General features: G+C 38.5%; 1 protein-coding gene across 2 annotated transcripts in view; it reads left to right on the forward strand.

Moving 5' to 3' along the window:
• Positions 1-27,713, forward strand: part of CDKAL1 (CDK5 regulatory subunit associated protein 1 like 1) — a 759,057-nt gene that overhangs the window by 103,176 nt on the left and 628,168 nt on the right. For both annotated transcript variants that reach the window (XM_034762410.1, XM_034762409.1), the window contains exon 5: positions 9,785-9,869. In XM_034762410.1, coding sequence (XP_034618301.1) covers positions 9,785-9,869 — 85 coding nt within the window. The remainder of the gene's footprint in view (positions 1-9,784; positions 9,870-27,713) is intronic.

Genomic DNA, 27,713 nt, shown 5'->3' on the forward strand with positions numbered 1-27,713 from the left:
AAAGTCACTACTCCTTCTCTAGAACTATCTGTTTGGTTTTTCAAAATCATAGTCTGTTCTTTCCTCTTTCAACTGAAACTTTCAGTCTGGAGAAGAGAGGACAATGTTTGATGCTGCCACACAAGGATGAACCTTATGCCCTTTGGATGCCTCTGTCCTCTTATGTAATGATGTGTGATGGAAAGAATTCTTTCTTGATAACTGCAGAGATTAGTTTGTACCCAAAAGCATGAGCAATAATATAATTAATATTTACTTTAAATAATCCTGGTTTAAGCAAGGGTCACTGTGACAAAGGACCTTTGAAAGTTAGTAGGCGTAAAAGGTGTGAAAGCTTTGGGTACTGTTTGAGGGACTGGCTAGCATAGTTGGCAATATGAGAGAAAACCTAGATCATCAGTTCTTCAAGCGATTGTCCATGTGGATTCTGCTCTCTTGGTGCTCATGTATCCTGTACATGCAAGATTGGATTTTTGTGTCTATCAGTGTCCGTTGGGCAATGCCTGTACTCTTAAGTGCCCTCGTGCCTGCCCCTTCCCCTTCACAACCAAAAGCATAAATTGTGGAGAGGATACAACTGCCTGTCAGTTCCATCTTAACGGTTTGGCAGCAAGAAAGGAACCTCTACAGTGGTTGCATACTGCATACACTATAATTTGTTTTAGTCTTGTATATATTAGTTTGATAGTATAATTAGTGAAAGTGTAGTTAATGTCGTTTTTCTTTTTGTGCCCTCTGGCCAAAAAACAAAAACGCAAGTTTCACTTAAACTAGACCCTACCTCCCTTGAACAGAGGTACTAGAATGAAGGCAGAAGTTAAATCACTGGAATTTAAAATTTGTCACTTGTGTGATGCTTTGGATCCCATCAACAATGGGTATCCTTTATGCCTGCTGTGTCTTGGAGAAGGACATGTCCCAGGACAGTTGTTTTGCTTGTTCCTTTGGAGAAAGAGCAACCCAGGAAGTGAAACTAAAACTCTTTGTTAGAGAAGTTGATACAGTCTTCCTCAAACTCCAAGAAGAGGGCTACACCAAAGACTTAATATTGTGTCAGTTGTTCTCGAGCAGTGTCCCAGTGAGCTGAGATACTGCTTCGAGCTCCCAGGTCACATCCTCTCATAAGCTCCATTTGTCCACCACTATATCGATGTCTATGCCTGATGGTCAGAAAGGAGCACCGTTCCAAGTGTGAGCCCTGGTGCAGGTCTCTATCCCCAACACCTAGTAAGAGACTGAAGAGTCATCAGTCACATGGCTTGTCTTAGGCCCATACATCAAAGTGCCACAAGGCTTAGAGAGTACATTCTGGTGCCCCTGTACTTGACTTCCAAGGCAGCATGTGGTACCTTCTAAATTTAGAGGACTGCCCACCTTCCATGCTGATCCCAACACAGAGTCTCTCAGTTAGTGTAGTGGTACCTTCCACATTGGTACCAACTACTTCTGTGGTACCCATTGCCTCTGTACCAACTGTCTTAGTACCAAAACCTTATACGCTCCCAAGTGACTTATATGTGGGCCCAGTTCAAAGTCACCTGTGCTTGAAAGACTCAGAGGAAAAAAAAGACTCAGTTGGGAAAACCCCAACTGTCAAATTTCTGGTGCCTCAGACTAGAGAGATGTCCTCTATATCGACTGAACGTAAATACACACTGGGTATACTGGACACGACATTCCTCCCCCTCCCACCCCCTGGATTATTCAGGATCACCTCAAGAATGTTGGTGGTCTTTGTTGGGATAACCTACATCTCCACAGGGTAGGGGGCCTGTCACCTGAGCCCTGCCACCCAGGGATGAAGCTGAAGCCTGAGGCCTTACACCCTACCACTGCTGGGGGGTGGGGAGATCAGATGTTGGAATCAGAGCTGTGGACGAAGCCATAAATGGGTGACAGCTGTAAAGGGGGAGCAATGAGCTAGAAGTGGGACCAAGAGTGGGTGGGGAGATCCATAAATGGGGGACAGAGGGCTGGAGCATGACACAGCGAAGCAGGGTAATTTGAAGAGCCTCGACAGGGCAAGAAAATTAGAAATGAGCAGGACAACTGGAGAAAGTTGGGAGAGTGATGGGGAAAGTAAGAAGAAGACAAGGGGAGACTTGGGGTCCCCCTAGGAAAGAGAGGTAACTACCCCAGAAATTGCCACAGGAGAGTCTCCTCCTGAAATGTGGAAACTTAAAAATATGCCTATTTTCCAGCAGGCTCTAGTTATGCAGTTTTGTATAAAGAGTTATAGAAATGTTATGCAGATTTGACTTCAGGATTTTTGAGTGCACAGTGTAAGCAAATCTGGGGGTGAGTCCTCTGCAGAGAGGAGGTGGGGACTGAAGAGGTGAAGCAGAGCTGTTTCTTCTCTGTGTCAGGCCTATACTGGTCCTTGCTTCTAGATTCTTTATAGTTATATTCATGTTGTTTTGTTTTTATGGTCTTTTTTAAAATACCCTTTTATATTGTGCCTGTTTGCCTCTGTAGGACCAAGCAATTGATTTGGTATCTGCAGCTTTATTTTCATATGACACTGTGTTACTGCAGGCTACTTAAGATAGTTGTGCTGATTTATAGTTTATAAAGGAACAATAATATAAACAAATGTTAGAAAAAATTGTATTTATTTTTGTGTTGTTTGTTGGTATATTGATGATTCAGATTTTTACCATGTTACCCTTTTTGTATTGCATAATCCAGTCAATTTGTTTTCCAGAATGTCCCAATTAAGTTAGATGTATTCAGAGGTTTCCATGACCTTTAGTATTCTTTGTACTCTGTTGTTTTGCAAAGTGTGTGATAGATTTTGCGGTTTACTTCCAATGTAGCTTTTCTTTCATGGAAAAGATGTCACAATGCAAAAAAAATCAGTGGTTTTGAGTTATGTTTTTGAGCTTAAAAATAATGCTCATTTGACATTGTTGGTGGGTTATTTGTAACTATTAGAACATAAAGAAGGCTGGTTTTAGGTAGCTGATTACCTACATCTGGTCAGCAGTGAAATATTGATGAGTGAATTTATTTAAAAAAAAAAAAAATTAAAATGTGGAAAGGTTTGAATTCCTCCCCCCCACCCCTCATCTTAGAGAATGTAACTTTTAAAGCAGCACTTTGTTGGAGACATGACAAGTCAAGTAAGTCTGCTCAACCCTCCAAAACAAATCGATGATAGATCAACATCAGACTTGAGTGTCTTGTAACGAATCAGCAAGAAAGCATGGAATGAAAAGCCAAAGAAAGTTCCAGTTCTTTCAGTGATTATCCATATGTATGTCACTCTGGATGCACATGTGCACTTTGTACTCAAGATTGGAATTTTTGGGTCAGCAACTGGGGCTGTGCCTTGAGTATCCTAACCCCACCTCTACAGTGCATTAAGGGCAGAGCAGGGCCAACCATCCATCGCTGCAAGATGGAACTGTGAGCAGTGTCTCTATCTCTTGCCCACTTGTGATCCTAAAACATTTTTTTGTACATAGTTATCCCATTAGTGTAGTTTTAGTTAATGTAGTGAAGGTTTTTACATTAAGTTTCAGTTTGGGTAATTATCTGGGTATTTTTTCAACCCTTGTGTCTAAACAAAAATCTCTAGGGCTTAACTATCACCCTTCATATGAGATGGCTCAGTCCCTCAATGATACTCATATAAGATGTCTATTTTGCATTGCTGAGGAATGTTCAATTCGCTGTTTGTTTTCTAAACAAACTTAAAAAGTGAGAAGCTCATTTGAAACTTTTTCTGGAGGAAATCTGGGACTTGCTTCTGATATCTGTATAAATAAGACCCTCCCAGATCTGAGCAGTCCTCCTTCAGAAATGCCTCAGTAAACACTAGCTTAGTGGTCAGTTCCTGGGCTCCTGCTTCCACAAAGTATTCCTCAGCTGTTCCTGCTCCCAAGTCCTCATTGGCTGCCAGGGTTGGACACAGCACTGCTCTTTGAAATAGTATAAATGTAGATCACTGTCTGAGGGACTTACCAACAAAAAGAGGTAAAGATCAACCAAGGATAGCACAAGGCCTGAGTTAGGTCTCTGGTGACAGAAAGACCCTCATTTCACTCTGCGGTACTAGCTAAGTGTCAGCCTCACGCTGCCTCCAGTATGAAGACTATAGGAGTACATCCAGGCCTCTTGGTACCAGTGCCAGGGTTTTCTGTACTGGTACCAACTTTTCTATATCAACATTGTCTTCAAAATCTACTTCAGTGCCAATGATTTCTAACTTGTTGATCTGGGTAATGACATTTTAATCAATGTGATCCATGCTACTGGAAAATCGAGCAGTATCCTCCTTCCCAGAGTCGCAGCTGTTATTTTCTGTTGTGAAGATACTCTGTTGGCACTGACCACTGATATCTTCAGGGTACCGGGTATGTCTGCACTAAAGGCAAGGGATCTCCCTATATACTGCCCTGAGACTGCAGCAAAGTCTGCTCCTCCTCTGGAAGAGGAATATTTCTTCTAATCTTTTGCTTTAGATAATAATGGGGAGGGATCACCAATGTGTATCCTGAAACCCCATTCATACGGCCACTTTGCCTCAGATAGGGATTCTAGGGTTTCAAAGTCTAACACAATAAGCACAGTGAATATCAGGAAGGACCTCCTACCTGGTATCCCTCACTGGGGCCATATCTCACTTCACTTATGGTTCACACTATTGGGGATGCTAGGACTGTGGGTGCCCAACATGCCAGAAAACTCACCTCCTTTGTCCTGTCAAGTGTCAGATCACCCTCCCAAGTAAGATTCCTAAGAATTCGCCACACTTAGCTGCCATTTCTTCATCATCACCTGAAGTAGCAGTGATCCCATCTACACCATCTCATTGCAGCTATTACAAGGCCTTTCAGGACTTTCATCTGAGGATGGCAGAAACGGCAGTGGAGGTAGTGTAAGAAAAATCACACAATCTGAGACCAGTAGGCCACATGGCCTCTTACACATTCACAATTCAACATGACAAACTTCCCCTTTGTTGTATACAAAAGTGGTTGAAGTTGATCTATTGCCCAGGCAAGCACCACATAGACATGACAGCCTAAATTCTTCTAGAATTCCTATTGTCATTAAATTTATGGAAGAATCCCAATCAGGTGTGCTAGGGTTCTCCATTTTCTCTACCTCTACCCATGAAAACATTAGAACAGATGTGTCCAGCCTCAGATGGGGAACATGTTTGGACCAACAACACAATCAGGGCTTGTCCACCTTCATATTAGTGTCCTAGAACGCAGGTGATTCATTTGGCTTGTGTAACCTTTTTTTGCCCTGTGATTGAAGGCAAAACAGTTTAGATAAAACATCACACTGGTGTTGTCTGTACTATGTGAACAGGCAAGGAAGATCCTGGTCTTCCCTTTCTGCAAGGAAGCTGTCCAACTGGGGAATTGGTCCATCCATCACCAAATTTATACTCCGTTCTACACGTCTGGGTCTGGAAAACACTGGAGCAGATAACTCATGTAACTATGTTTATCATTCCAAATGTATTTCACAAGTGGGGTCACCCCTACATAGACTTGCTTGCCATTGAGAAGAAGAGAAAGTGTCTTTCCTTTTGCTCCACAGGGTGTTGGAGCCCTGGTTCTCAGACAGATACATTTCCTCATTCCTTGCTCTCCTGCGTGGTTGTGTGCTTACACTCTGAAACTTCAAAACTCAAGAGTTTTGAAGGGGATCAGATAAGAGTCTGCAGAAATTATTTGTTTACCACCAGCTGGGCCTAGGCATTACTGGTACCTGGAGCTCCATGAAACTCTTGATTCAACCTCCAATAACATTACTTCTTGAGTCCCAACATGGTTTCCTAGCACAAAAGGACAAGTCTCCATCCAGACTCAGCCTCTTGTTATCTCAGAGCCTGGATGCTGGTTGGTTAACATAGAACTTGTTCAATAGATATGCAGAACATTCTGATACAAAGTAGAAAGGATTCTACCAGAACAGCTGGTGCAGCCAAGTGGAAAAGATTTTCTGTTCAGGCAAAACAATGTAGCCTCTCTCCCATAGAGTCTCATATTCTGGAGTATCTTGTCATTAAAAGGCACAGTGCTTTCTATAAGCTCTATTAGAGTTCACCCAAGCAGCTGTATCAGCACACCATCCACCCATATAGGGTCACACTATATTTTGACACCCTACAGTGACTAAATTCCTTGAAGGCCTAATGTATGCTTCCACTGTTACGGGAACACCCTCTGTCCTGGGATCCAACATCATCGTAGTTGTATTGATGGCCCTTTCCCTGTGATCCTACAGGCTAATTGCCAGCTAGGAAGATATTATTTATAAATATAATTTCTGAAAGTTTATTTTTTCAAGTAAATTTCAAGAGCTGTTCAGTAACTTGACACAGGGTGTGCACATAATTAATTTCTTCAATATGTATGTGCAATACGATGGAGGGCTGAGGGGACAATACAAGGGCAAAAGTATCTCTAAACTAGGTGGTTGTTTTGATGAGAAATGGCCTCCACCTTTTGATTAGTATGTAAATATAACTTAGCCACATTGCTTAACATGAGCGTTAACAAGAAATAAGTGAGGGTAAAAAAAGATTAAAATAGCAATAGCAATACATAGCATTGTAGGGAGAGGAGAGGCCAAAAACTTTACCTTCCTAAATCTGTTTTTAGGCACCTCTTCACAGGAGGAGTTACCCAGTGATTCTGTACTGGTAGAATCTGAGCCCTACATAAGAACTAAGATGAATATTTTTTAAAATATACAAACTGTTCACATTTCCAAAATACAAACTGCAGTATTTCACTGTACAGGTTGTAAAGCCCCCCCAGTAGGAGGTTATAACAGTCCCAGAGTCCAAGTGTCTGTTTTAGGTACTTATATGTACCTCATGATTTTTAAGGTATTTATCCTGAGGCAAAGGGTTATGATCCCCCATTTTATAGATGCGGAACTGAGGCACAGAGAGACTAAATCACTTACTCAGTCATACGGGAATTCTCTGATGGAGCAGGGAATTGAGCCCTGCTCTTCCAAGTACCAGGCAAGTGCTCTAACCACTGGACTACCCTTCCTCTGAACGAAGAGGTCTCAGGTTTTTTGACATGAAATACAGTTATATAATAGTTCTCTTCTGACTTTCTGTGACAGTTGTCTCCCAAGTGCATGATATTTATTCTGTCAGCCTCTTGTTATATAATACCCAATAGTTCTCAAGTTCAGAGAAAATTGTTATGCGGCTGGAGATGAGTTATATTCATAGTTCTTACTATTAGAAGTAAGCACATTTAAAGTACTTTGAAACAGAGTTGTGGCAACATTTTATTGCATAAAAACCCTGAATTAATTTTTTAACACACTCATTTGGGCAAAGCATTTTTAAATAACAAAACACTGTTTATTGGACATTGTAGCTGATGACCTGAAAATGTGCTTGAAGTTTGTGGCGACTTCTAAATACAATAATATAAATTGCTGTGGAATAGTATTCAAAAGCTATTTTGTGTTTTTCAGATCCTCTCTTCAGTTGATAAGAGCCAGGAGTTTTTGTTCATCCTTTTTCCTTGCTTTCAAAAGCCAGTCCTTCTTTTCCTCCTCCTTCTTTTGTTTTTTGTTTTTGTTCAAGTTATTGGCCTTAATACAATTGCAGATGTACTGATATTTACATTTAAGGCAAGGATAGCATGCTCATTAGCACTGAACTCTTGCTAACAGAACAAGTCTAAATGTAAACCAGAAGCTCTCTGAGTTTGAAGAAAGATCCTTTAGGTTGTCCCAATATGTTTTTACTTCAGTAATAGACTGAATTTGAGCTTAGTGCTGTTTCCAGTCTGTTAATTGACAGGGTAAATACTTGCTGCTGGGGCATTTGATTAAGCCTTCACAGATTTAAAACAAACAAAAAACCCCAGCCATTGTTACAGTCCCTTTAGAGATGACCCTGAATGCGTTATCTTGTGGCCATTTGATTCCTTGGAATACCTTGTATTTAAACCTGAAAAGGATTTTAACATCCCAGAACAAGTTAACTGTGGAGTCTCTATTAATAACACTGATTAAAACAAAAACCTCTCCTGAATATTTTCACTCATTTTACACAAATAAAAAACAGTTCCTATTTTACATATCATTTGCATTTTGGCTCCTTCCTTATGTTGGATGAGTGACAGTTAACTGAAAAATGGAATCATTCTTTTTATCGGCAAAGGCAAGATTGCAGATACCTACATATTTTTAGAGTTTGAGATTGTATTAAGTGTAGCTAGAGGAAGGAAGCTTTTTGTATATGGACAGGTAAATAGAGAGATACATATATAGACACACATTTTAAAATCATTGCAGGCTTTAATTTTTTTCCCTTTTCTTTTGTGAGCTGTCACTTAAATTAGGTAATCTAAAAACTACACTTTGACTTAAAACAATTTTGATCCATTTATTACTTGTATGGCTTTAAATCCTACTACTGTACTTCATTTTGGCTCAAGATTTGCTGAAAGCTAGTACCAAAGTGAGACACAAGCTTTCTGTGCCTAACTGATACAACACTAAGCATTCCTGATTAGTGCCAGAGCATTGGGAATGTGAAATGGCTTGTCTCATGCTCCCTAGGGCTTGCTCAAGGAGTTTCTTTTAGAAAATGAAGTGTTACTCTTCTAGGAGAGTGACCTCATATCATTTGGATTCTGTGGTATTTGCCAATCAGTTGAAAACCAGGTGGAGAGAAAACATTCACTGGGTAGTACTTGGAAACCAGTTTCCTAGAAATACACAGTATTTTTTATTTCCTGCATTTGTTTTGGAAGGCTAAATTTTGTATTGGATGACAAGCTAATTCTCCTTAATTAAAATTCGTTTAAAACCTTTATTTTAATTGCAGAGGAAAAATGCTGTGTTCATGCCACATGGTAGAGTGCCTCTGAGGGTAACTTCATGATCCAACACAAATAATGTATTTAGCTCTCACAAGGGTGTAAAGAAATTTACCAAGAAATTTAGCTCTGGACTGAAAACTATAGGCATAACGAAGGGTATGCTCTTAAACCTTTAGTCTAAAATTTGCTGGATGTTAATGATAAAATAATTAAAATGTAGCCAATTCTAATAATCAGTGGAGTTTTCCTGAATTCTGAATTTTCTTTCTACAGTAAATATTTATGCTTGCTTAAGCCTCGGCTGTTTACTTTATAGAAATGTTACACAATAAAATTGAGATGACAACTCTTGCCTCCATGCCAGTGATGCCAGTCTCCATGAGCCACTTGTTTACATTTTCAAACAAGCACCTTCCTGATTTCTCTTGTGCTGCCCTCATGCATGGGAAGTGCTTCTAATAAACATCTGTAAAACTACCTCATTGTCTGCCTTCAACTCCCTCCTTTTAAACTCTCCTGTGCTGTGAATCCTAAAAAAAAATTGACAGTGGTTAGACAGATGATGTATTGAGACCACTGCCTATCATGCTAGCCAATGTTGTCTCATTATTTCCTTGTGCTCCCACTGTCTTTCTGCTTATATCTACGTGGTGTGTTTTGTCTTTAACTTGGACTTGTAAGCTCTTTGGGGCATGGACTTTTTATATTTTGTATTGTATAGTACAGTAGTGTTCTGGTTCATGACTGCAGCACCTAGATGCTACTGCATTCCAAATAATTAACAAGAGTAAGCAATATTCATGAATTTTCCAAAATTATATTTAAGGCTTGATTATTGAAACCTTATGAGAACGGTCTACTTTTTAACAAAAGGTTAAATCCAATCTCTTTAGTGTGATATAGTTCCAAGTTTGAGCTGCAATTCTTTAATGCACCCTTCTGTCTCTTCTGTCCTCCAGAGAACGCCGCAGAAGCAGACTTGTGGCTTCTTAACAGTTGCACGGTAAAAAGCCCAGCTGAAGATCACTTCAGAAACTCAATTAAGTAAGTTGCAGTCTTTTTTTCCAAAGAAGCCCGGTAATATTTATCAGTGAAAAGTCTGTGGTTTTAAAGGATACCAATTCTCAATCAAAAAGTAAATCCTCCCCAATGCAGAGCAGAGAAGAAATGTGAGTTTGAATTTAATGATGATCTATCCAGCTAGAATAGATTTGGTAATGTGGTAATTTTTCTAATAGCTGTTTTGGGGTTTTGTAAATGTTCAATAGTACACTCACTGGGGGGAGACAACCCTCCTGTTACTGCGTAATCCAGGAGTTTCCATATTATTTTTCTAAGAAAAATTTTACAGTGTTTTCTTGAATAATAATTTTGTATTTTAAAAGTGGTGTGAATGACTAACCATCTTCCTCCACGCCATTTTTTTTAAAATGACCAACAGTGGGTCCTTTTAATTAAATAAAATGTGTGCTGCAAAATATTTAGAACTATAAATTTTTGTAATATTTGCATGCAGAGGTGACGCATGGCAGGGTATGCGGGGTCACATGCCCTCCCAGATTTGCTGCTTGACTTGTACTGAGCATGCTCACACGGACTGAGCATGCTCAGTAACACTACCGAAGCCAGCTGCCCTTACTCTGCACTGCTGCTATTAGCAGGTAAGGGTTGTCTTTGCTTAAGTGTAATTATTATTAAAAACTGGTGAATTGAGGGACTGTCTTTACATACAGAGCTACAGCTGCACTGATGCAGCTGCATCGCTGTAGCACTTTAGTAAAGATGCTCCTAAGCCGATGGGAGAGCTTCTTCCATCGGTGTAGTTAATCCTCCTCCCCGACAGGATGTAGCTATGTAAATGACAGAAGCTCTCCTGTCAACATAGCAGTGTCTTTGCTGGGGGTTAGGTCAGTAAAACTACGTTGCTGAGGGTGTGAAAAATCCACACCCCTGAGTGATGTAGTTATACCTATATGGGTCTGTAGTGTAGACCTGGCCTGAGTGTACTATAGTTTAACATTGAACTAGTCTTTTGAAAGTATATAGTGTTGTTGTAGATGTGTTGGTCCCAGGGTAAGGTCAAAAGACAGGCCTGAGAACTTAAATTCCTTAACTTCGCTAGATACTTAAAACCATGGACTGGATTTATGGTTTATTACAACAATCTATAACCCACTTAAACCCCAACCCCCAGACTTTTTTTCCTTCCACACTATGACTGGAGAAGTGTTAACAGACCACTTCATCTTTAATGGTTCCTTGAAATATGTATTAATTACTTATGCTAAACACTCTGTTCTGCCTTGTATTTAGCTGTGACACTGATGTTTCCCAGACTTGAAGAAGAGCTCTGTGTAAGCTCAAAAGCTTGTCTCTCTCACAGAAGTTGGTCCAATAAAAGATATTATCTTGCCCACCTTGTGTCTCTACTCTTCTGAAAGACATTTTATTTTAATATATAGCATGTCCTGTCAGTGATGCAGAAAAGTGGTTTATGGTAGAAGAATTGTTCCTTTTGAGTTCAGTAAAAGTATAGCTTTGATAAGAATAAATGGAAAACGTGAACATAAATGATCTGGAAAAAGGGGTAAACAGTGAGGTGGCAAAGTTTGCAGACAATACTAAATTACTCAAGATAGGTAAGTCCCAGGCAGACTGCAAAGAGTTACAAAAGGATCTCACAAAACTGGATGACTGGGCAACAAAATGGCCAATGAAATTAAATGTTGTTAAATGCAAAGTAATGCACATTGGAAAACATCCCAACTATACATACATAATGATGGGCTCTAAATTACCTGTTACTACTTCAAAAAGAGATCTTGGAATCATTGTATATAGTTCTCTGAAAACATCTGCTCAGTGTACAGTGGCAGTCAAAAAAGCTAATAAACTGTTAGGAACCATTAGGAAAAGAATAGATGGTAAAACAGAAAATATAATGCCACTGTATAAATACATGGTACGCGCACACCTGGAATACTGTGGGCAGTTCTGATTGTCCCATCTCAAAAAAGGTATATTAGAAATGGAAAAGGTTCAGAAAAGGGCAACAAAAAAAAATGATTAGGAGTATGGAACAGCTTCCATATGAGGAGAGATGAAAAAGACTTGGACTATTCATTTTAGAAAAGAGATGACTGGAGAGGGGGGGAATATGATAGGTCTATAAAATCATGAATGGTGTGGAGAAAGTGATTAAGGAAGTGTTATTTATTCCTTCACTTAATACAAGAACCAGGGGTCACCCAATGAAATTAATATGCAGAAGGTTTAAAGTGGGGGTGGGCAACCTATGGCACAGGTGCCGAAAGTGGCGCGCGAGTTGATTTTCAGTGGCACTCACACTTCTTGGGCCTGGCCACTGATCCGGGGGGCTTTAAATTTTAATTTAATTTTAAATGAAGCTTCTTAAACATTTTAAAAAACATTATTTACTTTACATACAACAATAGTTTAGTTATATATTATAGATTTATAGAAAGAGACCTTCTGAAAAGGTTAAAATGTATTATTTGCATGCGGAACCTTAAATTAGAGTGAATAAATGAAGACTCGGCACACCACTTATGAAAGGTTGCCAACCTGGTTTAAAGCAAACCAAAGGAAGCACGTCTTTAAACAATGCACAGTCAACCTGTAGAACTTATTGCCAGGGGATGTTGTGAAGGCCAAAACTATATCTGGATTCAAAAAAGAATTAGATACGTTCCTGAAGGATAGTTTCATCAATGGCTATTAGCCGAGATAGTCAAGGATCTAACCCTATGCTTTGGGTGACCCTAGCCTAGGCCTCTGACTGCCAGATGCTGGACGATAAGGGATGGATTACTTGATAATTGCCCTGTTCATTCCCTTTGAAGCATCTGGCATTGGCCGCTGTCAGAAGACAGGATACTTGGCTAGATGAACCACTGGCCCAGAATGGCCACTTTTATGTTCTTGTATTCAAATATTTTCACTAAGCTTAATTTTTAATACATCTTAATATATTTTTTATAATTTTTAAGGAAAAATATTTAAATCCACCACAATCCGTAGTATTTTAGTTAGAAATTGGGTAGCAGATTTAGAATTTATTTTTTAGGCTATGTCTACTCTACAGACCTTACAGCGGCACAGCTGTACTGTGCAGCTGCGCCACTGTAAGGTTTCCTTCTATGTAACCGTTCTATGCCGGCACGAGAGCTCTCTCCATTTAAACTACCCCCAACGAGTGGCGGTAGCTATGTGGGCAGGAGATGCCCTCCTGTCCACACCGGCGCTTTTGTCAGTGAAACTTATGTCGGGCGGGGTTTGTTTGTTTTTTTTCACACCCATGACCGACAAAAGTTTTGTTGACAAGTGCTAGTGTAGACCGAGCCCTAGTTTGGCATTGAATAGTCTATTACTACTAAGATTCACTGTGTTAATTCATTTTACCAGGTACATGATTGCATCATTTTACCATCAGGAGAAAAGTCAAATGTTAAATTCTAGTTTACTGAGTTTTAGTTATTCTCTTGAGACCTGATAATCATCAAAAAGCTGCTTCTTTCTGCGCTTTTAAGAAAATGATTGATTAAATGGCATTTCTTCTTACTACAGGAATTTTTTATCACATACCATTATCTCAGTAGTGTTAAAATGAGTAATGAAAACCATCAGCCTTTATTAATATTTTCAAATGTTGAAAGTTAATTCTGTGGATTCATTTTCACAGTGTAGTTACTATTGAACCTCTTGACACAAGTGAAAGAGTACTTTTCTGAGAGCTTAGTAAGAAACATTGCCCAGCACATCCATTAATCAGATTATATAGAAAGTAAGCCAATTATGTCAACACATTTTTGGCATTAATTCAGTTTAATGCAATTAAACTGCCTATAGATTTGCATGGCCTTTTGGACATCTAGCTCTCAGCTTGTAAAGAGCTGATCATTTTAGAATTACTCTAATAGTGTACAGAAGATTGCATAGTAATGCATTTCTAGGAAGGACCTGCAGTCCTACAAAAGAAAGGGATAACCTTTTTGTGCTTTGTGAAGGGCCCATCTGCCAGTCTGTAATGGTTTATCTTTTGTGCTGTAGTCTGGACCAATTGTTGGATGAAATCAAAAGGGCAGCCTCTGGAATACTCTACATGTTCTGACTCCCCTTCACTGGACAACCACAGTTGGACTGAACTCTTTCTGAAGTATCAAATAGACTTTGGCCACAATTTTCAAATGTGGGAGTCTTAAATTAATCCTCTAAATCCACCTTTAGGCATCTAAATAAGTGGTGGGATTTTCAGAGGTGCTGAGCATCTACAATTCCCAGTGATTTCAGAGGATGTTGTGGGTGCTTAATACATCAGAAAATCAGGACAGTAAATTTTATGATGTGGATATTAAGGACATAATTTTCAAGATTAGATGTGCACAATTTTTCACAATTTGTATATAAATTGGGTAAATGCTCACACAAGTTTTCAGTTATGTGCTGCCTAGTCACTTGAGCACAATTTTGTGTGCTTTTTTTACGTGTGTTATTTTGTTGAATATGCCTTACCATCTCTCATTGGGTATCAGTTGTCCCCCATGATGTCCTTTTTTGTCAGGCTGGATATGACTGAAAGGATTTTAAAATGCAATGTTTAAAAAAGGCTTTGCAAAATGTTAATTAAAATATATTTGTATTTTGTAGTTTGTTTATATATAAAATGCCTCTGAAAATTTCAAAATTAAAATAGCTGTGCTGATCAAAATGGGTAAAGTTTCTTTCAAGGCCTAATTGCCATAATGTCTCAGATGTGGTTGGTTTTTCTTAAGTGCATTCAGGTAAGCTTGATTGAAGTAACTTCACATTGTTTGGAGGCAGACAGTACTAAATAGGTTGTGATAGTTGATAAATACCTAATGTCTTTGTAACAACTGTCAAGGCTTTCTGCATTTTTTAAAACGAGGGAACTTGGAAATAACTGACACTTTTTTGTATTCTGTTTATCCTAGAAAACCAGACATTATATCTTGAATAAAGATCTGCATGTCATTCTAGGAGCTATCCAATATCATCTGAATATGTACAGAATTTTCTTCTGCCATCCCAGCTGATGCTATCAGTGTTTTTTTTTCATCCTATAATCTGACATCTCAATTAATCATAACTGAAAGACATTTTAGGGAATGGAATTTGTTTTCCCTCACAGACCACTGCATTATTGCATGCTCTCTTGTGCCATCTGCTGATTGGGCCTAATAAAGCATAACTCCTGCCTGGATTAGCTCGCCAGGTTGGGACAAATCGTTTTATAGACTGGAGTTTATCTGATTGCAGAGACAAACTGAGGCACTGAAAATCACTGGTCACTTTTGAAAAGGTAGGTCTTTGTTGTAGCCTCCCCTCACCCCCATACACAACTACTCTTTTATGCATTTCAGTTTGGACCTACATAAGGAAAGCACCTATTACAGACTCTGGGCAACTTGCACATATCTTCCAAATCATATAGATTTTCAGTATCTCTTGATCTAGAGGTAGCCTACGGTAGTCTATAGTACTCTTTGGTCGATGACTTTGCAATGAAGTTCTATGCCTTTAACCCTGTCTTTCAGAAGTAGTGACCATAATGTATCTGAAGTTGTGGGTTGGTATTGTAATAATTCAGATCCTCTTGATTTGTACTTAAATTGTGCCTATATTCACAGAATAGACTGGAATTTCTGGAAAAAATGAAATGGATGAAATGTGTGCACATGCAATGTGAAATTAACATTGATTGGGTGGAAAGTCAGGCAATTCAGAGTAAAAGCTGAAGTTATCCTTAATTAGACTTGTGTATGGTATATGATGTCAGTTATTTTCCTGCTGCCAATCCTAGGGGGTGTGTGTCTGGATACTCTTTCTTCTGGCTGTCATTTTGACATCTTTTGGGGGAAAAGATGGATCAGCAGTAATGTTATTCATATTCCCTCTTTTTTCATAAAAGATTTTACTTTTTAAAATCTTGTGTTCCTTGAAGAGCTTTCTGTTATACTGTGTGATGCTTCATTGCAAGTCCTTTCAGAAGGTTATTTGTATTTCTGAATCAAAACTAGGGAATAGTTTAGGATGTTTTTCATTCCTAATAGAAAGTATGGAGGGCAAGTCTGCCTTGCGTCCCTCTTTTTCTGCTTAGACTATCTCTTCTATTCTGGGTTGGCTGCAAGACATTACTCTTTATTTTAGTACACTTTAGAGCAGTCTGTAATAACAATAATATTGATGTAATATGTAGGAATGACAAATGTTCAGAAGAGTATCTGATCTTACATCTTATGAAGTCAACTTAATTTTCTTTAGAACATAAAATTAAGGGTGCCATTTAAAGGTGACCTAAAAAGGATTTTATAAAACTAAATTTGTGCCCTTACTTGCTTCCTTTTAATATATAAAAAAGACTAGAGCCCTGTCTATGCTCTTTTTTTCTGAAATGAGCTCTAATATATATATTTTAAAGAGAAATGCCCTACTGATTTTCTATCTTACAAATACAAGAAGTGTCATGTCTTGGGACTCCCTGGTTTTGCTGAAGGATGTTCTTGGTAGCCTTAGAACGTTTGTTGAGATGTTTATACAGAGGAAGAGAAGATGGTCCAGTGGTTAGCCTGGAACTCATGAGACCTGGGTTCAATTCCCCCATTCTACCAAAGACTTCCTGTGTGATTGTAGGCCACTGACTGTCTCTGTGCCCAAGTTCCGCATGGGTATAACTGTACTCACAAGGGTGTTGTGAGGATAAATATATTAGACTTTGTAGTGCTCAGGTACTGGGAATGGGGGTTATATAAGTATCAAAGATAGATAGATACCTGTCTCTTTATTTGAAGGTGATGAATAATAAAAATGCTTATTAAGCATTAGTGTAAGCTTTAATACACCATGTGCCCAAGCCTGCTCAGAGGAGGTCTAGATAAAATGCTTGAAGCTGCTTGTGCCCTGACTATCCTAGAGCTCATACTGCTCCTACCACTGGTGAAGGCACCAGTGGGAAAATTTATGAAAAAGTCTAACATAAACGAAGACTCAGTTGTTCTGCTGTCCACCTCTTGACTCAAGTGATGGCATAACTCTTGTACATCATAAAGAAACAAGGGCACAAACCCATTTTTTAAATACTTTATAGGTCACCTTTAACAATTATGCAAATGAGTTAAAATAAAATATAAATAGGAAAATGTAAGCCATATAAATTATTACTACAGTATTGTTGACAGAGAGCCATCTGATGGCTCTTACAGCTTCCACACATGCACATATAAAGGAATCGGAACAAGCCATCAGATGGTTCTCTCAGTCGTATACATTTATAATGCTTATGTTTTTTTACTACACCAGCTGTGCCCTGAACTCAGTCTACAATCCAGTCAACAAATTCATAAAGGAAATGCATCTTTTTTGTACCATCACAGATTCTAGTGAGAGCTCTCTCCCGGCTTCCCATTAGCACTGCTGTGAGGGGAAGCCAAACCGCAGTGCTCTGGATCCCTGGGGTGTCTTAAGGTTTTGGAGTCTCAGCAGGCTGCAGAAATTCTATTAATCTACTGTGTAACTGTAGTTGGAGGTAGGGAGAGTAAGTATATTTAGCGTTTGAGACCCAAAAACTTGTTCAGAGATAATAGATAAGAATAAATTGCTGCTGCTAAGCTTCCTTACAGTGAAAGTAACTTTCGGAAAAGCCTTCTTTATTGTGAATATCTTTGCATATGTCATGTGTACAATTCATCTCTATACATTTCTATATGGCTCCACTAAGGAAAAAAATGAGCCCCACATGGAATTAGAATAGCATTACTAATTCTTTTAAAAAGCTTTAAAGACCTGTTTTCTTTTATTAATAAGTTTAGTGTAATAACTATATTTTAATTTACATTTTTTTCCACAGTAAATTGTAAGCAGTGGAGAATTTTTAGAAGAGGGAGCGTAAGCCTTTCAAAGCTTGGTTCCTGCTTATGTTATAGCTCAGTTTAGCACAAAAGGATTATTTCCATTGCATTTTTATGAGAAATGCCATGAGCATGCTTTTTATCATATTTCATAAGGATGCAAAATTTGCCTTGAGCCTCAGTGTTCAGGGTAGAGATGAATGTTTACATTGATAGAACAGCTCCAAGGATGAGTTGTAGTAATGAGTACTTAGACTCCTCATTCCCCTCTGCCCACCCCAAGGGGAGAAAGTTCCTCTTCAGAAGTCCAAAAGACTGTTGGAGGCTCTGAAGCTGGAAAAATCTGTGTGATGAGTTTTTTAGAGCAGCAGTCAACTTTAAATGTTTGTTTTAACTGAAGTTTCTGGCAATGTCATTACTAGTTCTATCCCTTCATTATTCTAGAAGGTCTTGGTTAAAATCCTTGATCCTCCTCCCACTATTAAAGGCACAAGCACTCCTACATTCAGAAAGGCTTTTGTAGAACCCACACCACATTCTTTGTGGGGGAGAGAGACTCTTCCCCAGCTTACAGGAGTTGACCTAAATCTTTTAAGAGCACCATTGAGCCAGTTCACTGGAACCCTCATAGTGTCTCTGTATGCAACGTTCAGATGAGAACATATCCTAAGAAGCCCTGAGACACATAACTAGAAAAGCCTGTTTGAGTCTTCCATTGTTTGACATATGAAAGTCTTGCTTGTAGGATATAATTTACATACAGTAGTTTAATTTTTACTGTCAGAAGAGACTGCAGAGACCTAAGCACTTATACTTTAATTAGCTAAAATTGAGTTTTGAAATGAAATTCATGATGTAATGTGATTGCATCTTTTTTTTTATAAGGCATAAGATATTGGGTATAATCTATACATGCTTTTAAACACTTGACTGTTTCCTTAGTTATGATATGTATCACTATGCAGTAAAGATATTTCTTCAAACTTTTCAGAAAAAAAAACAAAACAAATTTGTTTTCCTCCTAAGTTTTCCATTCAGAATAGCTATGATTATGCATACCACAGACTAGGCTAATGTAAATACTTTAAAGTATTTATGCTGTTTACTATTTGGACAATGAGAACAGACTAGTCAGTTTCACTGATATGTAGTTGATTTCTAGCACAGGCTATGTCTACACTTGCAGAGTTTTTGTGCTGTAAGTTTCACCAGTGAAAGAAAAGTGCTGGTTTGTGTACTCGCTTAATTCCTCAGGTGTCAGAGAGTGTTTACACTAGCAGCACTTCCATCGTGGATGAGAGCAGCGCTGTAGGGCAGCTATCCCATAGAGCAGCTCTCTTGATCGGTCTTGTGAGAAGGGGGTGGTGAGCGGAAGGCATTCTGGGTCCCTGCTCAGTGCCCCGTGCTGCACTGCTTCATGTCCCAGCAGCCCCATTACTTCCTTGTTTCTTTCGTGGCATTTTTTTAAAAAAAACCCTAGTATCTGGCTGCTTTCCCTGCCACATTTACAAGCAAAGGGAAAGGGAGTTTCATACTTCCCGGGGCTTACAGGGGGAGGGGTGGAGGTCCGTTTACCTGGCTTCAGAGAACGGAGATGCTGGCCAGAGTGGTCACTTTTGGAACTGTGGGATATCCTTCGGAGGCCAAAAGGTATTTACACTGATAGAACGTGTCTTCACTTTCACAACTGCGCAAAAAGAACAGCGGTAAGAGATGTATGTCTCTTGGGAAGATGGTTTTCTTTCACCGCAAAAAATCATTAACAAGTGTAGATGCTCCCACAATTTTAGCGGAAAAAAGGGACATTTTGCGCTTTAAATGGCAAGTGTAGACATAGCCTCAGTTCTAAATATTGCTATGTCTGGGTTGCAAGTGCTGCAGGGGAAAGTTTGTTTTAAAACAAATTTCCATTGGACCAAAAAACTTCATAGAAACATTTCTATTGATCTTGTTAAAAGTTTGCAAAGAAAAAGTGTTCATGGGACATGAAGATTGTAGATCTTCATGTTAAATTCAGACGAGAAGAATCTTTTAGCTTCATGCTGAAGTGGAATGTAGAGTACTTTTATGATAAGTGAAGCAGGTCATTGAGAGGCCAGCAAAACCAAACAAATATCATGTGTTCTGCAGCACAAATGACAATGGAAGGGAATAGAGAGCGAGTTTTAATCATGTTCTCTTATTAATCCTGTATGCAGTCTTGTTATTGAATAGATAATTGTCCAAATGGAGGTCAGTTTTATTTTTTGGCTGTTGAACGAGCAATTATTCATTTTAATTTTATCACGTGATCACTATATAAATGAAAAGCAAGGTGTTCAGGTGATGAACCCTGTGGAAAATATATAGTTAAGTTCATTAGATATGTAAGGTACCATAAAGGACTTTGTTGCACCCTGAGGAAAAATGTTTTGGCTGGGGCTGTTTGGCAGTGCCTAGAAATGTCAGGGTTACTTTACAAGTAAATAAGAAACTCTGGTTTGCTATGATCACTATTGATGAATATGAGGAGATTTGTCTCTTTACATTATAAAGGAAGGGATGCTGAGGAGGAAAACCAAAGTTTATATTCTATTTTGGTTAAATTAATTATATCATTGTTTTCAGTGGATATCTGAAGAGCTATATTAGTCAAAAGATACTATCCTCCAGGTATTAAGTTTCTGGCGTTTGTTAGTTTATTTTAGATTATTCCTTCTCCTACAACCATATCCAGTATATAAAAAAGTTAAAAGTTGCTGAAATGAGGTTGCAAAATACATGAAGTGCTTTAAGAGAAGAAGGTAAAGTTTTGAGTGTTTTTTTTCCCTTTTATCTTCTGAACATTGAAATTAAGATGATGATGAACTGCATGGTTAAATGTGCCACATGACTGACTTTTGAAAAGGAGGTTTGAGTCTGTTACAGACTTGTGCACCCTTGTTTAATGTTTAACAGGAAAAAAATCACTGGGTTGAGTTACAAGAATAGGGCCTTTTAAAACTAGATTTTAAACTCTGTTTTTAGGTGTGGTAATCTTTAACATGAACACACTAAGTGCTGTTTTTAATAGCTAAAGTTATTGCTGAAGTAATGGTCTTTTGGTGATGGTGCAATGGTCTTAAAGTTCTATTCCTCAAGCTATTGACACTTTAGAAGAACTTGGATTAACCAGTGGAGTTTTTCAGGTTTTCCTTCAGCCACCTGTCTGATCTTCAATGGCTAAAGATTTTTCTGACAGATTCTTCGAGAAAAAACAAAATACAAGGACATCAGAGATTAATTCCACCCCCTGACCTTGTATCGCTCAGTCTGAATATTTGAATTGTGAGCTGTGGCTGTGGTTTCTTAGTTACACAGGGTGTTGGAGCATCAATGTGTTGCAAACATTGTTTACAGACCCTGCAAATCAGATAAGTTTATTGTGTATACAAAATAGACTTTTTTTTTAAATAAATGGAAATAAATTACAGTCTGGTGATAACTGGTACACAGTAACTCTAAACTTTTGACCCTGAAACTTTGGGTTGTTGAATGAGAATGACTTGTATAGTACTTGATCCTTGTTCCTTTTCAGTCCAAATGAAGACAGAAATATACTAATGCTTTCTACAAAACTCTAAAAAAAATATATATATATTGTAACAATGAACGCCTACCCTTAAATCATTCTTAAAATTGCATTTTCCCAAAATAACTTAAAATAAATGAAAACTAAGTAATATTCTTTCTGAATTAATTACTGTTATTTTACTGTTAAAAGACAGAAAACCCCACGTACAATAGCATAATTTGATTATTTATGGTATCCTTCCAATAGCAATCAATTTTTAAAAGTACAGCAAAAGTAAATTTCAGGTTTCCTCAGTGTTTCTCAAACTGAATTCTGCCACTCACTTACTAGCTGTTTGTGGAGTCCTTGCTGGTCATATATGGTGCTGGCTACTCCTTTTTTCTCAGACCAGTGAGAAGGTTCACCAGGAATTGCTGGCAGAGTCAGAGCCAGAAGATGCCAAAGAGGCCAGAGTTACTTCTAGGGAAAGGGGGACAGAACTGGAAACTGGGCAGAGAGGACGTGTCAGGTGAGTTTAGAGCAGATGTGTGAATGGGAGAATAGTTGAAAAGGGATGGGGGGGAAGAGAAAGGTGTGGGATTCATTTTTTTTAAAAAGAAATCAATTTGATAATGTTAACTGTACCAGATACACCAGGAATTGTTGCTGCCACAAAGATGGTATGGTATTGAGTTGAAGGCTTGTGGAAAGGCTGATCAATGAGACTCTATTAAGAAGTGGACTATACTATGATGACGTTAGAGGGTCCTTACTTTAAAAATAATAGTTAAAAATAATTCTGATTGGTTAGTTAAACTGTGGTGAATCTCTAAACTGCACCTTAGAATCATACAGCATTTAGGTAAAACCTTTCAGATTTGAGGTGTGGTTTTTAGCCTAAGAAAGCTTCCACTTAAATTTTATTAAATCAGATGTTTCCTAAAAGTATAAAGATGAAACAGTTAATATCCTCACTTCAGTTTACAGTATTTACAAAAGATGCAAGTTAAAACCCTGTATATAAATTGTCACAAAATAGCTCTTAATATCTATCTCCAGTAACTTAGAAGGATAACAATAATTCACTCTTTTTTTCACAAGAAAACAAGTTAAACATAGGCAGATTCTAAATTCTTGGTGCCTTTCCTTCTCAAATAATGTTTCCAACCCTAAAGTCACTCTTCAAATAAAGAAGAAAAAGAAGAAAAAATATTTTTACCATTTATGTATACTTGAAATCACATCCTAATAAATTAGTGTATTGACCAGTCCATATCAGCCTGATATGTAAGAAAGACCCGAAATAATTTCTGCTGTTTCTTCCACCTCTGATAATAGCATATGTTGTCCTGTTGTGCCAGTTCAGAGAGGTTTGTATACCATTAAACTAGACCTTTTTGTTACTCTCCATCTATCTGCATTTTCAACTTTCTGGCAAAAGTAGGAATTTTGCCCTAGTACACTGTTCTATCCTATGCTGAAATATAATAATCTCTCATACTCTTGGATTTAACTCCTTAACTCCCTATCTTCCTTCAGAGGAGCCAGAGGTGTTATATGCTTTGAGGCAGCCAAGTCAGAAAATGCCAATTCTCAGATCTTGGTGGACTAACAGAAAGCAATGGACTGTGCTTCACTCTGGTTTTCAGTCTTCTAGGCAGTTCCTAGTCTAAGCTTTAGAAATCGGCTAAAGAGAGCAAAAATGTAGACCCTTGCTCCTACAGTAGACATGACTGCAGCTGTTAAAAGAAATCTTCTCTACCCATAGAAGGTAATGCACCCCTTGAATAAACACCATTACATAAAGTTCTCAATGTCAGACATGTTTGTTTGCTTCCTGCATATTTTTTTTTTAACTACTTATCCCCTTTTTGTTAATGTGAGACCTGTGAGGAACTATTACAGAAAATATGGGTGGGATCAGCTATGGCACACGCTCTTACTATATCCTGGTGGTAAGCATCCTAAAACCAAGAGTCAAATCATCTCAGAAAATGGCTTTGTAAAATTTTGGAACAAAATTATACACAATGATGCTGCAATACTATGATGATGGGAATACTGGCTGCTTTACCTTGTGTCAGCATTGTTTGCACCCCTAGCTGGTTGCTAAGTTTCTGGCACACCGTAGAACCTTTCTCCCAGCATTCATTGACAGCGTCAGTTTTGAGCTATCTCATTGTGTGACTGTGAAGCATGTGGAGTACCTTCTGTGGCAGGCCCCTTATGCTTCACTTGCCTCATGGAGATTTCACCATTCCCAAGAGGGAGGGGAAGGCCTCCCAAGATGTGGGCAGGCAGCCTGACTCGCATGGAAGGTGCCAGGGCTTAATGAATGGGACATGGGTTTCTCAGCTTAATGTTGCTCTGGTGGCCTTGCTCAATTCTGAGTAGTTTTTTTTCAGGGAGAACCATCTCTATCTTTCTGTATCTACTTTGATGCCATTCTAACAGTAGGCAGACACAGTGGGGGAAATAATAAAACAATGATAAAAACTAGTGCCTTCTTAAACCAAGAAAAGTTATTTCCCGATTGACTTCCTGAGATCTATCAACAAAATGTACAAGCAACTAAAAGGCTCTGAAAGTGAAAGAGTTGTTTACAGCTATCAGATAAGCAAGACCAAAAGGGGAAAAAAATCAAGTGGGGGTCCGGGGAACCATCCCTGGTAAGTGGCCAAGAGAGGCAGCAAGGAGAGAGGAGGGACTTCTCTTTGAGCTCCCAGATGTTGCTCCCAATGGCAGAGGTGACCATTGTAAGGGCCTCACTAGCAGCAGAAATTTCATTTTAAATAGTTTAAAATAATTTAAAAAATAATTTTATAGATTATTACCATATAAGGACTAGAAATACTATATCAACAATTACAGAGATTATCTTATGTTTCTCTAAAGAAAACGTGATTATACAAGAATACAGACAACAAATTATATTTAGAAAGGTAATACGACTTTCAGGATGATTCTCCCCACACATCCTAGGACATATTGTAAATGCAGCTCTGCATTTACTCAGACTTGCTTTGGTTTGTTAATATATCGTTCCCATTAATGTTCAAACTCTCTACAGTTCCTTTAAAGTCATTAGACATCTACTTTAACTGCAATCTCAGGGAATTTACCTCTTTATTGTTGATGAAATAAAACCTGTATTTCCCCTCAGTGGTCTAGCAAGGGGACCCATTGTCAGGCTTCCAGCTCTCCAGCCGTTGCTTTTTTGAGTGGAGACCCGCGTCTCTTTCCCTTCTGACCAAGGTATTTCCAGGCGCACAGTTTCCTGCCGTCACTGTAGTGATCCCAGCACAGACAGGGGGTTGCCCAAGGACACCTGCTTGCTTTCCCTTAGAGATGGTTAACAGGTGCAATTGCTATAACTATAAGTTACCACATAGAAAGAACTATGCAAGCCTATTTTAGTCTTGCAGTAAAAGCAATATAGAAAAAACATATTAAAACCCATAAAATAACTTACATACATGCTAATAATCTTACCAGACATCACCCCAATTCTAACTTGAGTTCTCGCAGAAGCAGTCCTTCAGTACCGTTTAAAGGGATTTCCTTTGTGGTCACAGGTTCATCACAGTCTCAGCTCAGAACTAACACAGTCTTAGAGGAACTCAGTAGCTCATGTCCTTCCAATCCTTCCCGAAGGATTAGGACCCTCCATGAACTGGGGACTTGTCCGTTTTGCTGGATCAGGAAAACCAGACTATTGGTCCCTGGAGAATCCAGATTGAACTACTGTATGCGTACCTCTGCGGAGGATGGACAAGGAGGGGATGAGTTGCATCAGAGGAGTTATATTTGCATCCCCCTCCTACTAAATTCTACAATAATAAATACATGCCTTCATTCTTACTTGAGAGTGTCTGATAACCCAGCCATACCTTCTTTTCACATGGCTAAACTATTCAAGTTTACCATCATCAAGGTGAAGTTCTGATCCTCTGCTGCTAACATGAACCTTGAGTAGTAGTTCTGCTGAAAAGGCAGAGTGGTCCAGTGGATAGCGTGCAGGCATGTTACTCAGATTACCTTGGTTCTCTTCCCAAACGGCCTGCATTGTATGACTGCTGTCTGACTTTCTTGTGCTTGTGCTCCACTCCCCCCACACTTTGCCTATCTTGTCTTTTTTTTAGACCATAAGCTCTCACGAGCAAGATCTTTTTCTTATGTGTTTGCTCAATGTTTTGCATAATAGGACAGTGATTTTTGGTTGGGCCCTCTAGGCACTACTGTGATACAAATAAAAAATAATAGCAAGCCACTGTGCTCTGCATTGAAGAGTAAAGAGTCCACAATTCTAGGTTAAAATTCAGCTTGTTTTCAAAAAAGGTAAACTGTATTTTATTGTAATGTTAAAACCCCATCTTCTGTTTTACTTTTACTAGTACATGAAGTTATATTTTTAAGGTTATATTTTTTGATTGCTGACCGAAAAGTTGGCGTAGCCAGTTTTGGCACTTAATCACAAAAATCAAATAGAGAGCTAGGGGCTGCATTCCTGGCATAGAGCCATTTGTGAAGACATATTCCACTACCTTTAAATTAAATTTCATAAAAGGAATCAACTTTTAAAAATTACATAAAAGCATTGTGGACTGTGTTTTTTCCAGAAGGCAGATTATACTGTGTGTAATGATGTCACTATGGCTCCTGCAGACCGCTACTGAAGGCTCACTATGAAGAAATGAGGCTAGGTTTATTTTATTGCTTAAAATGAAATTCAAACAATGGGTTCACGCTGGATTGTTTTTATAGATTATGTAAGGATAGGATTGGAATTATTTTGCTGCATTTATTGGAAGCTGTTTTATAAGGGCTTAATCCTGCTCTCTTTGATGCCAGTGGTGACATTTCCATTGAATTTAAAGGGAGGATTGAGTCCTAAATGAGTTTTCCATCATTTGTAGGTGTAACTGTCTGAGTGAAAAAGCTTAAGGTAAACAGCAACTTTTGTTGCTTGGAAAAATCAAAGAAAGGACACTATCATGTCTTCCCTGAAGTCCCGCTGATTTGTGGTTGATTTGTGATTGGACATGCAAGCTGAAGAGTAGAAAGGATAAATAGTTGTTAGTTCAGAAAACCATTGCTTATGTAGCCTTTGTCTAAGCAGTTGTCAGCTAGCTGGACTTGTAATATCTTTCAAACAAGTTTGGCAAGGGGTAGATAGTGCCATTTCTCTTTTCTCCTCCTGTAGAGTGACCATCTTGCTTTTCAAATGTACTGTACTGGCATTGCATAAAGGAGGCAAGTAGACGGTAGCTCACAAATTTTGGTGGTAGTGCTGTTAATGTTTTCGGCCTTTCTGGATTTATAAGATTGTTATTGAAATTAAACTGGCAAAAGGTGGCAAATACTCATTGTGATCCATACAGTTGTTAAGTAAAATTTGTTAAAAGAAAATACAAAAGAGAGTGAAAGGCTGAGGTAGGCCAAGTGTGTCTAAATGAAGGGAACTATTGATATGACTCCTAAGAACTTGTGAGGTCAGAGTGGTATGAGGGTGGGGTGAGGGTTCCTGGAAATGGAAGGGACAATCTTTGGGACACTAGAATTTCTCTATTTGAAATGATAGGGTAGGCAGAAAGTAGTACAGGGCCATTACTCAGGTGGTGGTATCTTTGGGATCTTGATAGGACCTATAGGTCCTTCCTTCATCCTAACAAATTATACTTATGTTTGTGGATGCTGAAAAATACTTTGATATATGTAGACCAATGGGAGCGTTGGACCACTGCAACTGGACTTTCTATATACAAGTAAAAACTACTAGAAATAAGCAGGGGAAGTAAATTATTGAGGATTGTCAGAATTGTATCAAAAGAATCAAATCTACTTTTGAATCCAAGAGTACAAGGAATGTAAGTGTTAGAACAGGGTTAGAATATTGAGAGATTTGTGATTCAGTAATGTGAAGATCAAGAAAAGAAGAAGAGGTTTTAAAAAAGCTGTTCTTAGTTGATATGTAAACTTCAGTTTTAAGACTTTGTAATCTTTACAAAATCAGTGTTTTGCATATTTTATGATTCTTTCACTGTTAACTTAAGTTCCTTTGTTTTGACATTTTAAGCCAGCTGAGTGAGCGTAAGAGGTTAGTATTTTGAGCACTGGCAACAGGTGGCTTATAGCCTTCAATATTTACTTAATTAAATATGTTGGCTTTTGTCCTAGCAGCTCTGATCTGTTGTAGGTGGAGGGCCCAAGAAAGCATGTGGAAACTTGCTCTAGCAGGATTAATGCAGAAGTCAACGTGAGCTGCCCTTACAAACTAGACTGGTTTCTTTTTGTTTTATTGCAAAAGACAGTCTACTAATATCCAACATGAGCACATATCCAATAACAAAAAACCTTGTTTATTTGGGTGTGCTTCTGCACAAAAAGCATCCTCTTTATTACTTCTGAAAATGTCATGACTGTATTAAAAGTTAAGTTAGGGACAGCAGGGAAAAGTTAAGTTAGGGACAG

This window comes from Trachemys scripta, chromosome 2, assembly GCF_013100865.1.
Source record: "Trachemys scripta elegans isolate TJP31775 chromosome 2, CAS_Tse_1.0, whole genome shotgun sequence".
NCBI lineage: Eukaryota > Metazoa > Chordata > Testudines > Emydidae > Trachemys > Trachemys scripta.